This window comes from Bombus impatiens, unplaced genomic scaffold (genome assembly GCF_000188095.3).
Source record: "Bombus impatiens unplaced genomic scaffold, BIMP_2.2 scf_1311, whole genome shotgun sequence".
Lineage (NCBI taxonomy): Eukaryota > Metazoa > Arthropoda > Insecta > Hymenoptera > Apidae > Bombus > Bombus impatiens.
The window spans coordinates 144,816-158,337 of record NT_177730.1 but is presented as its reverse complement, the minus strand read 5'-3'; the positions used below and the strand labels follow the sequence as shown (position 1 = coordinate 158,337).

The window sequence follows — 13,522 nt, the reverse complement described above, 5'->3', positions numbered from 1 at the left end:
GCCAAGCCAAGAACTACGCAACAGTCCAGTTTGGATCACCAAAAGCCGCGAAAAAAATTTTGGATGATCTAGACTGGACTGCACCGTGGGACACCGTTGGACAGCGTTAGACAGCGTTGGACACCGTTGGACACTGTTGAATACCGTTGGACACTGTTGAACACCGTTGGACATCGTGGGACACTGTTGAACACCGTTGGACATCGTGGGGCGCGGTGGGACATCGTGGGACACCATGGGATACCGTGGGATACCGTGGGATGCGTAGGTTTTAGTCTTCATTAATCGTAAGGTAGATACCTGTGTTAAATGCATTGTGAGCTTATTCTGTACAACGATATTTATCCACCTGGGAACGAAAAAAGGAAAATCTCGTCTCCCTTCACTCTCTTACCACACAGTACTTATTCTACTTGCGATTTATCGGTTCGCGATCACTCAGTTCTTTCAAACTGTCGCGTGGCGTACTCGCTTGCGCGTATTTGGAATGCATACGGGTCAATGTGCACTAGACAACTCTTCGGATTCGTAAGTCGTCCCAAGGACACCTCTGTCTTGGTGACTGCTGGACGACTGCTCGACGTTTGCATCGGATCACGGGAGTTGTCGTCGCGACGGTGATGCTTGCGAATCTGTTGGGGATTCAGTCGTGGATCTGCAGTCCTGTCCGATTGGTATTTCGGTACTCGGTCAGGGACCTGCAATTTTTTTGCGTCTTCTGTAAACTTGTTTTGCCGCATGGGGGTGGACCCCACTGTGCAGATGGGGACTTACTTTCATAATACTGTTCAGTGGTCCCTCCCCGGATCCCACTCGTTCAGTTGGAGTGTGTTAAGTTGCCGGCTTATGTGTTGAATCCACGGCTTGATCACCGATAGATCACTAGCATCATCGGTCGGCGCCATCGACCTCGATTCGTGTAAGTTTCGAACGGCGGAACAGGAAGTAATTATACATATACAATCACGGAGTAATTATACGTATTTTATAAAATTTTACTAAGCTTTCTTAGATTGAATTTTTTTTGCAATTGAATTTGTTTCTTCGATTGAATTTGTTTCTTCGATTAAATTTATTTCTTGAATTGAATTTGTTTCTTCGATTGAATTCCCCTTTCCCTTTATTACATTTAGATTATTACTATTAACTGTAAAGCAACTGTATAACTGGTATAATTATTAATTATATGGCAAATAATATGAGCTAATTAGCTGCGATCCTGACTAGGTGTTCGTATAAACCAATCTATGGTATATTACATTAGTGAAATACTTTTGGTACTTAGTCAATTATAAATAAAAATGGACTATTCTAGAATTAATCAACTCCATTCACACCTCTTATCGATTTCCATGAATAAGCAGGTTTAATGTTCAATCTACCATTTTTTTTTAAAACGTAGCACGGGGTCGTTAACGTTTCTGAATATTCTGGTCTTTTTTTCTACGATCTATACGAGATAAACTGCTGCTGCCTATGTGTCATTCGGTTTGAGGATTACTGTGCGCCCTGTTGTTTAGACTGACCTACTTTTGTTGGTGTAAGGAGGTTTGCTCGCGTGCAGGGATATTTTGGCCAATTTTTAATTGTCAATAAGTAAAAAAGAAAGCCGAAGTCGCAATTGTTTTATTTTTGATTTTCTTATTTCGGCTTCAGGAACACTTAAATTTTCCGACACCTCTAGCCGAACATTTTGTATATGTATTACGATTCAAGTTAAAACTTCCAATATTTTACGTATAAGACTTTTTAACCTTAGACGCCACTAACTTAATTTTAATCTTACAAATGGTAAAATTAATAATCGCATTTTATTAAAATGAAAATTATTAAATTAATACAAATAATTATCGTTTCCTGTTTCCTTGTTCACAAAATAAAAAAACATGTCGAACACTATCTTCGAAATAAATTTTTGTACTTGTACGCAGTTTCCAGCTTGGGGAAGGTTTTAAATTTTATAAAATCGTTACAAATATCGTACGATTTTATTAGGAATGGAAGGAAGGTTTCGGGCGAAGATCAACAGGAAGGAGAACAGAGATGCAGTTGGTGTATCGTGTCCTCGATTCGCGCTACTTGAAACCGCACACGCGTGACCTACAGCAACCATATGAACCCTTCTGAAACGCTTAGCGCAAATGGAAGGAACGGTTCCCTCCAGAGAGATCATTTATCTTTTAACAAGGTTGTTCTAACAAGTGTACGGTTCTTTGCGAGAGCTTTCCTCTTCGCATCGACGCGTTTCGCAATAAGTACGTCATTTTTGAGCTTCCATTCGTTTACGTTAAGACAGTGATGCATTTATTATACGCAGTATAATCCATTAAATTTACTTATTTATATGCTGTCCCCATTCGAATTCAAACGTTTTATTTAGTTACATTTTCGGTCTGTTTGTTTATTTACATTTTTAGTGTGTTCTCTTACATTTATGGATTACATAAATATATTTTAATACCATTTCTGTGATCAATGGAATCAATTAATTTCATACGAACAATCATTTAACGAAATAATAAAAAAAAGTTTAAAAAAGACGCCTGCAGGTCGAAGAAACGTCGAATCTCGCGTGGAAGCGGGTTGCATAACGCTAGGAGTCAGAAAGAGAGTAATCGCGTGATTAATTAGCAAAGTTACTTTTATTGCTTAACTATATTCTAAACACGCAAGCGTAGCATACGTACAATGAATAAAAACTGGCAGTGTATGTGAGAAAATTTTCATCCACTCTAAATGCTGGCTTTCCCCATAACTTGCTTGATTTATATCAAAAATGATAATGAGTATCTATAGTTTACATTTCATCTAACGAGGAAACATGGGAAAATCTTTCTTCTCATAAGAATATTTTAATGCTACATTTATTTAACGATACGCTTTCTCCTGGTCGCACGATCTCTCGGTGTGTACATTTATTCGTTACCTCATCTTCAATACCATATACGAATGGAATTAAAACATTGTGATCAAAGTGATCACCCAATGTATTTGCTTAGAGATTTTATCGCGCTTAAAATATTAAAAAATACAAAGCTTCTCCGTTATTTCCAGTGAAGACGAATTCGAGGTAGTTGTTTTCTCTATTCTCAACATGTCGCGGCGTAACGTCTATTCACATTTGTCTTCCTGAGATAACAGGAACGACTGCCCCGGTTCCCTTATCCCCAACATATATTTTCATTCACAAATATTCCAATTTTTTAACAAATTCTTGCCCACCACGTATACCTCAAATCTCTTAACAAAACGCGAAGGATCTTCAACAAATCTCGTCGTAACCGTGCTCAGAGCCAGGCACGACGTAATTAGGATCGCAGACGGTGTCCTTGATAGCCTGCTTAACATTAGCCTTGAACACTCTATAGTTAATCTTGCTACTATCGATACTTCCATAAAGGTACATAGCCAACTTATTCGAAATGAGCCAAATATTCTGATCGTATTCATGATCAACCTTGATGTCATTGGGGAAGACCAAGGACAAATTACTAGTCCCTATAACTCCAAGATTTTGTGGAATATATTCCTTCCTGGTGTCCCAACACCAAACAGAGTCTCTGGTCACCATATTGAAGAACATCACTCCGTTCCTATCGATCACGGAACCGGAAGAATGACCGTAGTCTTTGGCTCTAGGTCTACCAATCGGCATAAAAAGTTCCGTATTCTCTTCGGCTGTCTTTTTATCAGCGAGAATAGACGTCGAAACGGCGAATTCCCGAAAACTGGACATAGGATGGAAGAACAAGGTTCTATCGTCGTGGATATCCACTGGACTCAGCGCTATCCCGAAAATTCCATCCGTCCATTGGAATTTTATACCATGGAGTTCGTATTTGGCGGCCAAAGGATCAGGATAGAAGAAGTGATGCTGGATTCTGAAAGAGGAATCCTTGAAGAAGTCGTAGACCAATAATCCATAGCGGAACACGTCCGAAGCGTAAGCTACCGCCAAATCACAATTCTCGTTTCTGATGTCCACCACGATGTTCGAGTACAACGAATCTTCCTTTACTTGGTCACTCGGTATAATGTATTTTCTGAGAAGGGTATCTGTCGTTAGGTCGAAGATGAAGATGGCTGGAGGACAGGCTGATTTGCCTCCTTTCGCGATATCTACTTTGCCCGAGTCTAGGACCCACAAACGGTCGCATTCGTCCACTTGCACTCTAAAGACGGAAGTCAGTCCATCGCAGTTACCTGGTAATAAAATAACGTTCGCTAATATTCACGTTAAGAATCATATATTGCGCGACAGCATTGTAAGCAACGATATTTAGCGATACGATATCAAAGCTCTCCCTATAGTAAATGCTTTCTAGTGAGCCATTACACATACAGAATCGAATAACATGTAAAAGCGGACACCGCGTGATTCCTTGTGAAAAATAAGAAAAATACGTAGAATAAAATTTGTTCATTCTCGGCTTAGTTTTCGAGAAAATTAAATTTAGAAGCGTAGCAAGTATACATAGGTAATGGCGGACTGGACGGAACTAAATAATCGACAGGAGGTCACTCTACGTGTGAAAACAAGTTAGTCGAAAATGTAGAATAAAATTTCTTCGCAAGACACTTTGTTTCCAAGAAAAATTAATTTGAAAATTTATCATATGCATGTACTATATTTGTGTTATTCGGATCTTGCATGTATTCAAGTACGCTAACCTGGTCGATGCCATCCCCAGTCTGGATAAGGTCTCAATTTGGGACTTTTCGTCTTGGAAGGTTTTGGCACGGTAGCCAACGTAACCGGAATACCGTCTTTCCACTTTGGAAGAGTAATGAAAACCTTGTCTCTCCAAATTTCCAGTCCCAGCGGTAGGTTATTCTCCGCGATGAAATCTCCGTCGTAAATAGCCGAATCTCGAGCCTCGACGCTGTCGTAAGTATAGTCAATCGTGGACCACGCGTAAACCTATCGAATTATTTGGAAATTTTAGCCGAAACGTGTTTATTTATTTGCCTGGATTCTTCGTGAAACTTACCAATTCCATAGCAGGTCCAACATAATCGTCTTCGATTTGCCCTCGTCCAGAATCGTAATTAAATCCATGAGATTCCAGTTGATTCACCGAATGTGGATCCGTCCTAAGTAGGTTTCTTTCCGGTAGTCTGGAACGAAGCCTTTTCTCGAAAGATTTCGAGAAATATTCCCTCGAGTCCGGCGTCGAACCATAAAGATGATTGTTGTATTCTGGAGTTGTGGTCGATCTCTCCAGCGAATTCTCTTCGAGTTTTGGTGAGTCACAGTTTATGTGGCCAGGAAGTTCATCGTGGCTCGATATCAGGGTTTTGTAGTTCCTTAAAGACTAGAGTATTCGATATTTAGTACCAGAATCCGTGGAAATTATACCGTGTAGCAACTATAGTAAGTACTATGTTACATAAATTTACTCTTAAAATTACCAATAATTAGGGTGGAAAATTTCAATTATCAACTCGGTGTTATTATCCTGAAATCCATTCGAGAATGAACTTAGATTACTCTCATTCGGAATTACTTTAGTGTCACTTACAAGAGGTAATTGTATGTCATTAAATTACATCAGAGGGAAAGTGTTCGTACCGAGCGAAAGCCCGAAGGCACGCTTCTTTGGCTGATGGTTCCAAGATCGCGTGAAAGCGCGTTGCTTGCAGGCTGGATCGCGATCTCCTGGAGACCGAGCAGGCACATCGACAGCAGCCACGGCATCATGTTCGCCATGCCTGAAAAGAAAGGAGATTCCGATACATGCGAGGGAATTACGACCTTCGTTAGCCGATTTCTCAACCAAGTTCACGTTGACCCGGTTATCGCGATCGAGCGTAACCGTTTTGCCCCGAGCGACGTGAATTTGATAATCGTTATGCAATGGCTATTGGATAATAAACGAACAGGAGGCAGCAGTACGTGGAAAGATCGATGGTATAATTTATTTCTGATGACAGCTGTGAGATCGAGATTTCAATTTTTTACGCTAATCAATACGATTATAACGGAATTTACGAGTCTCTGAATTATTTTTACGACAATACTGGTTTAAAAAAATGGTCTCGAGAAATATAAATCTGAAAGAGAGAAAGAAGACTGAGATCGTCTTAAAGTTTACATTGAACTTTTTCGTTTGAATGCCATAGACATTTATTTGACATTTGGCGAAGCAAAGGTAAGCGAATAAAAGTTCGATCGATGATAAGAAATTCATAACGGTATTTTCAACCAAATTGGATCTAAGAAAGTCACCGGAGGATAGAACGCGAGTTACGGCTGCAATGGTGTCCTATACCTGGCGATATCGTGACAAGCTTCCACAGTTATCGCTACTTTCCTATCGATACCTCTCTATGGTATAGTTTCTTGGCCAGGTTTATGACTCTAATAATGTCATTGCAAGCGAGATTCGAATAAAACGATTATTCTCAATGGATAAATTTATAGCCTTGCTTTTAGTTTTTCAGTAAAATATCAAATCTTTAAAAACCTATCTCTCGAAGAAATTGAAATGTTACATTAAAATAGAACTTTACAGGACATTTCATTTTGCCATTTCGTTCTATGTACTTTGTCATTCGTGCTTTACTGTTTCATTTAAACGTTTCATTTAAATACACGATGCGTGTGAATATAAAACTTGTGAACAAGATATTTACGCCACTGTATTGTATTATCCAGCAACAAGATAAGATAAGCATCTTTTCTCAAGCTGCGTTGATTATAATACAATAATTGCTGTACAAATTTACTACAGCTAGTAGAATATTTAAGAAATGTAAAAAATTAATCGAAGAAATTGAAAAGAATCTCATTGAGTATGATGATCGTTCGTGATAGAGACTTGTGAATGAAAATCGAGCTTGGTATTAAGTACACCAAAATACGCATGTTGGAGTTGCATCACCGGTTGTGAGAGACCGTAGTATATAACATGCAATTAACACGAGTACGTTCGCGTCGGCCAGGAAGACGGCGGATTTAAAAGGAAAGCGAACGCGCTCGTAAATCCAAGATGATTTTGCAGTTTAGCAACTTTCAAGGTGACGAGAGCCGCTTGACTAGACTTTCCCTCAAGAAAATCATGACAAACGATCCACTGAAAATCGAATAGAAAAACGATTTTTGTCTCTAATGTCAATTTCTTCGACACAAAGGAAAATCACCCAATTTTTCGCTCCACGTAAAATATCACAGTATGTCGTCTCCTCGTTGAATGTGTTTTAACGCAAACAAATTTGGAGCAAAAACAAGTATACAGCATTTGACTAAAGAAAAAAAAGAAAAACAAAAATTAACTTCGAAATGTCGTCAGTTCACACGCAAAAAAGTTATGTTCGTCGCATAATGTCATCCTCTATCGGTCCTTACGAGATATACACCTGCTCTTGACAGAATTATTCAGAACTTTTTTATCCCAGAATTTGTTCATTTTATTATTCAAAATTATTCCAACTTTACTATTCACCTTTTTGCAATGCGACAAGTTTCATCCAGCATCCAACGACGCGTATCTCATCACCGCGAAAGTGAAGCGCGGGACATAGCCAATAAATTCCAATGATATTTCACGCTTCGCCGCTATAAACCGACGATATGGAATAAGACAAAGGAAGGCTTGCGAAATAATTGAACTCACAGTGTGGGTTCTATCCTTTCGATCAAAGTACCTGCAAGATTCCTCGGAAGTACGAAGAGTGTTCTTCAAGGTGACCCACTGACTCTCGGTCTTCCTTGGCCACGGTAATTAGTCGGAAAGATCGATGTATTATCGACTGATACTCGAGTTGAGCGTAGAAACTGTAAGCAAGAAACTGCAGTTGGACTTTTGCAAGAAGGATCGAGAACAACGCGCGACAGATGACGGTCAAATGAAGATGTTCGCTCGGGATGAGAGCGTGGATGTTACCCGACTGCCATATTCACTATCCGGGTCATAAGTGTGTCTAGGTGTACTACGAAAGGAGAGAATGGCGAATCCCTTCTCTCGAAGAAGATTTTCCCTCTCGTCGGAGGCACCGCGGTATAGGTCATTGGCGGCGAGTTCATGAGAGCTCGTTCCGTGCTCGTGAAACGAAGAAAAAGAGAGCCGCCCACAACCGCAACTATGTCATATCGCGCGAAAATGTTTTAACGATCGGTAACACGAGCTACGCACCATGCGGAACTCGTTAACCCGTTTTAATTGCATTCTTCCTTAACGCTTGCAGATCGAGTCTATCGTTATCGTTATAAATCGTTTCACACGTAGGAAATTTATCTGATAAATACAACGCGTAAATATAGTAACAGTTAACGAGAAAACGACAGAAATTTCGTTTGAGAAATACCGATAATTAACGGTCGAAATAAATGGGCTCTATGGCGAAATCGATCGAAGACAATAATTGCGACGATAGGTGACATTTTAGCGTACTTGAGCGTGCACTTAATTGCTCACGTTCTAATACTATAGTGGAAGCTATTACCGACGGTGATTGCAAATAAGTCGATGACTACTTTGATGAATAGTCGAAAGACAATTTCGTTCGATAGCTTCTCCCATGGCGATGTTTTTTACATCGTACTGTGTTCTTTGAGGTAGCTGCAATCCGATCGCGTGTTTCTATCGTTGGAAAATTTCAGTCCAAAGCGATTCCAGTCTAAACTAAAATAAGAAACGATAGACAACGGCTACGATTAATGAGTATGTTAACTGGACGAATGATTTAATTAAACGAACAAGATTGTCGTTATTGTTTCTTCGTATCGTAAATCATGTTGGCCAAGTGTTTATCGATTAAGTAACTGTACCTGTACTTTCAGGAACATGAATTCTGGCTCTGCCATAACGTTTCTCGCAATCTAGCTCAGCAACAAACTCGCTACTTGCCCCGATGCTCGATATTCCGAACGAGTTTTGAAGCAATCGTTCGAAGTTACGAAACGGGGGATTCGTTGGGCCGAATGCATCGGAGCATCGTTACGCCAGCATTAATCTCGTGAGAACTCTTTAGTTTCTTCGATCAAAGCAGATACGAATCATGAAGAAGGAGGAGAAGAAGAAGAAGAAGAGGATAAAGAAGAAGAGGGAGCAGAAGAAAGAGGGACAGGAGAGACAGAGATAAATTGAATGTGCGGATGATTGAAATTCCGCGGAGATTGTCAGCCATTCAAGGCAAAAGCATTTCACACTTGTTTAACGATCGCTTGGAAAAAGTATGCGTTTGAGGGACTGCGTTTATATGGATGCGATAGATTCTTCTTGGGTGCTCGCTGCTTCTGTGAATTGATCGATAACTTCAAAATTCTAATGCAAATTTTAATAGCTCGCCACGCTCGAGTACCTAACGACCGGATAATTCGAGCATGTTCGACATTGTCTCGTAGCAGGTTGGCACACACGTCGCGTCGTTCGATTGTCGAAAGCAAGGAAAATCGCATTGCACAATGACAAATTGCGATAGTCGTTGCCACGTCGAAGCAGTGAAAAACGACCGAACAATCGCACGTGTATATAGGTTTTCCCGGAAAGTGATTTGTTTTACGAGGCAAAGTTATTTTTACGAGGACACACCGGCCGAACGCCAGCATTATTCTTACGCGGCGGAACTTTGTTTAATTTTACGACGTTATGGCACGCGATCTTATTCGACTTATATTTTGAGTATTTTTTTTTTAATTAAAATGAATTGCAAATTTTCATTGGAATATTCCATATCGACGTTTCGATTTCACACGAATCCACCGTTTTACGTATTCTTGCATATCATACGCGTTATTTACATTTTTACACCTTTCTTATCCGCGGTCTAACGTGTCAGAATATTTTTGTATTCTAAATATTCTCAACCTCATACTATTATTTTCACTGTTACTGTTACTGTTACTGCTACGTTTGTTACACCACGTTGCTCGCTGCTATTTTTACAATCATTGGTAATACGTATCACTATTTCTTCGTTCTTCTAAATATAATCTCATACGATGTTTCGCAATTAGAAGAAAGTTCATACTACAAACGCTTCATGCCGTAGTCGCAAACCGACGTTCAAACTTGCCTGTGCCAGATGTGTCACGCACTTTAGGTAACTTTTGACCGAAACAGCCATGGTAGTACTTGGAATTAGGGGTGTCCCAGCTGTAACCGAAAGAATGAGTCGGAGAGACGTAGGCATAGCTGTTGGATTGTTTGATGAGGTTGGTCGACGTCCATGAATTCTTCGACCAACCGCGCGTTCCAACTTCCGATTCGATACTTCTCCTTTTTCTCGTCATGGCATGTCTGCAAAAAAGGAAGACGAGAGATCACCTGTACGTCTCAATTAAAGGGCGCAATTAGGTCATCGAGAAAGCGTCGTGGAAAAACGTGAACCGCAATATAATAGGCTGCCATTCAAGGCGCTACATACTATTTCGTAATAGCTGCGACCGCTCGACTACGAGTTTTTCTTGTTTTGTTGTGTAAAACTATTTGTAAAACTATTTGATGATAACTTTTTTGAACGAGTCAGTTTCTGTATTAATTTCAGCTGTTGGAATCTTTCTAATCCTTCTATAATTTTCTAATACGGCAATGTATCAATTTAATTTATCGATTGAAAACGTTTTGCTAAGTCGGCGAGTATTCGCTGAAAAATATCTTTGGCAAATGTCAGGCTTTTATCTTGTACCTTCTGGTTGTAGAAGTGCATTAAACTTTTAAGGTTCTTTCTCGGCAGCTGCGAGAGAAATACTCGCTGTTTACTCAGCAATTTCACAATACAACCCGAAAAAAGCGAATTATTTAAACACAAAAAGAAAAGTACACGTTTCCCCACAGCCCACGCTAAAAACCGTTTACTTTAATCTCAAATGCTGTCGCAAGAATCACGCTACTTGCCTACTTAAAAGAAGAATATACGCGAGTTAAAACTTGTTAATGTGAAATTTGTAACAGCTTTGTTATGTGTACATATCATGTAACATGCTATATTGCAATGAATAAACATTGATCTTACGAAGGTACTTACATCGAATGCATTCGTTACATTTATAACGCGAAATTCGAACCAATATTTTCGCGCTAACGAATTGACATTTAACACGCTTGCTTAACAAACGTGTGAACAAGCCGGAAGACGAAGTATCAGCACGGAACTCAAGTGCATCAAGAGAAAGACGCATACTTGCGCATGTAAATTAGACGCAATTAAATATCGATACGCTTTCCCTTTTTACCACACATATCCTGCCTTCAGCATATTGTAAATTTCACTCGTATTCGTTAAAATATTACCGAGAGATGTGTCGAACGAATCGTTCGCGTTTAAAGAATAACAGAAGGAAGCGGAAACGCTCCTTCCTCCAACTTGATGCTATTCAAACACGAATCTCTAGCGATTCGTCTCGATCATATAAAAGTCAAGCTCATGGTCGAACCGACTGAAAAGCCACAGAAACAAATGATCCACATTATCCGAAACGCTACCTATCTCGTTCCAATGACTCGTTCGACAAGTGGCGCGAGACAAATGCCGCGAATTAAGAATAAACACTGCTTTTCACCGGATAATGTACTTTCGGTTTCGCCAACTATTTCCTGTCTATATCCAGGAATTCTCTCTCTCAGCGAGCAGGAATATTACGGAATATCGACTGTCGAAGAGGAAGAACACGGTTAAACGTATTGCTACAATGGATACATTTCCTGGTGAACTATCGTCCAGACGAATACATCAGAACGAACAAATATATCTACATACTTTTAGGAAACTACGTTATTTTTCAGATGATTAATTCTCATCGATTTACCTGTTTATGTATCTTCTCTGTATAGTTACAATCGTAGAAACGTGTAAAAAGATCCTCGCTTCCTTTAGAAATTTCTTAATTTTGTTTGATTCGATCGAATACAGAACATCGTATTATAATAAATTACAAGAACATGCTATTACGGATTTATGAGGACGAAAGTTTCCAAGCCTTTTTATTCTTTTAAATTCACGAGATACTTGAGAACGGTATGGTAGAAAATATACATCGAGACGTAGGTTTTTCTTCTTTTCAGGTGCCACTTCTTACAATTGTTCGAGTTTCTCAGATGTAATTGGTACACAGAACGATGCACAGAACCGCCCGAGATTATTTAATCGCGCGTACTGACACTCGAGGACCGATGGACAGACTGAAATTGGATCGTACGGTTCGGCCGAACCGAGAAAGCAGAAAGTAATGTTTTTCTACTTCTACAACCGCCGCTTTTCGTGCTCGTTGTTTTCTTTTTATATAAACATAATAATGCATCTAATAAAATTTTTAATCGATAATAACCGCGTTAAACGCAGGTAGTTACTTCAGCGAATAATTACTGTAACGTTTACGTTACGTCATACTTTATTTATATCTGATTATAATTATCGGGGGGAACATGGAAATATCTTTGATAATATCAATGAAATTTAATCTAAAACGTGTTGTGTAATATTCTCTGTTCGCTATTACTTTCATTTGTTTTTTGAATTCTAATTGAATTACAAAGTGAATTAGGAGGTAATGTTGAACTGTGCGGGAAAGTTAATATGGATGGATAAGCTTCTGGAATACATACACCTTGAAATTTTATCGAGCCATCGCGAATAGAAATTTCAAGAACTTTGTTCGCGTCCAATCGTTCTGGACGCTACGAATTTAATTAATTATCGAATAATAGAGTGAATGTGAAACTCATGGGTGATCTACCTTGCATTACTGGCGTTTATCTTTTCGATAACTCGTTTCTGTAAATTTATTTATCACAAAAACATAAATAATCGTAGATTCGAAAAACGTATTTTATAAATTTTATAATGTCTGGTAGTATCATCGCCTTTTCCTGTTTTCCGATTTACGGATTCGATCTGGTGTGACCTTTGGACGATTCAACTTACCAACTATCGTAACAAATTGACAAACTCTTGGTCGAAGAATCAAGTAAAATACAAAAGAACATACTGATGGAGTCATTAAGAAAACCTGTTTCTTATATAGCCGACTAGAGCCCACGCGAGTCATCGCCATTTATAGTACTTATCGTGTTCCATAATCTATAATTTTTGTTTATCCCCTTTAACAATGTACTGTAATAATTTACATAAGACCAAACTCGGTCTAAGAAACGTCAAAAAGTTACGTCATTTCTGCTATCTTAAGAGCGATTGATTTCTTAGGAACCCCTACGGTCAGTTCGGGGAGAATTACTCAACATGCAACAGGTTTTTCAAACAGAAAGGAGAGTTTCTGTTTTATTGCGTAAGTGTTTTAAATTGATCGATTTAATTAAAGAAAAATAAAGCTATGACGATCAAAACGTAGGTATCCAGAAACAAGTGTCGAAAGATAAGGTCATTCTGTTCGAGTGATAGCATAATTAGGCTTTAAGGTTCGATTATCTCTAGACAATAAGCCTTATCTTCTTTTCCCTCCCTTTTCTCCTTCTTTGTATTTTCCTTTATTTTTCCTTGCTTACCTCGTTTCTCGTTTCGTAAATGTAAAACGCTGTATTTGCGCTCGCAGTAGAAATAAACTCTTAAAAGCTACACTGAAACT

At 39.1% G+C, this 13,522-nt stretch overlaps 1 protein-coding gene across 4 annotated transcripts; it reads right to left on the bottom strand.

Moving 5' to 3' along the window:
- Nucleotides 1–2,622: 2,622 nt before the first annotated feature.
- On the bottom strand, nt 2,623–13,401 carry LOC100747742 (protein yellow-like). 4 transcript variants are annotated; one of them, XM_033323905.1, is made up of 7 exons: nt 12,865–13,401; nt 11,750–12,215; nt 10,018–10,241; nt 5,573–5,712; nt 4,992–5,315; nt 4,672–4,921; nt 2,624–4,203 (listed from the first exon to the last, which is right to left on the bottom strand). In XM_033323905.1, the coding sequence occupies exons 3-7, from the start codon at nt 10,232–10,234 to the stop codon at nt 3,263–3,265; spliced, it is 1,872 nt and encodes a 623-aa protein (XP_033179796.1). In that variant the 5' UTR covers nt 10,235–10,241; nt 11,750–12,215; nt 12,865–13,401; the 3' UTR covers nt 2,624–3,262. The 4 variants fall into 4 exon arrangements, with proteins under 4 accessions (XP_003493840.1, XP_033179798.1, XP_033179796.1 ...); XM_033323906.1 differs by lacking the exon at nt 11,750–12,215; XM_003493792.4 differs by lacking the exons at nt 10,018–10,241; nt 11,750–12,215; nt 12,865–13,401 and adding an exon at nt 7,648–7,776 and having other exon boundaries at nt 2,623–4,203.
- Nucleotides 13,402–13,522: the final 121 nt, after the last annotated feature.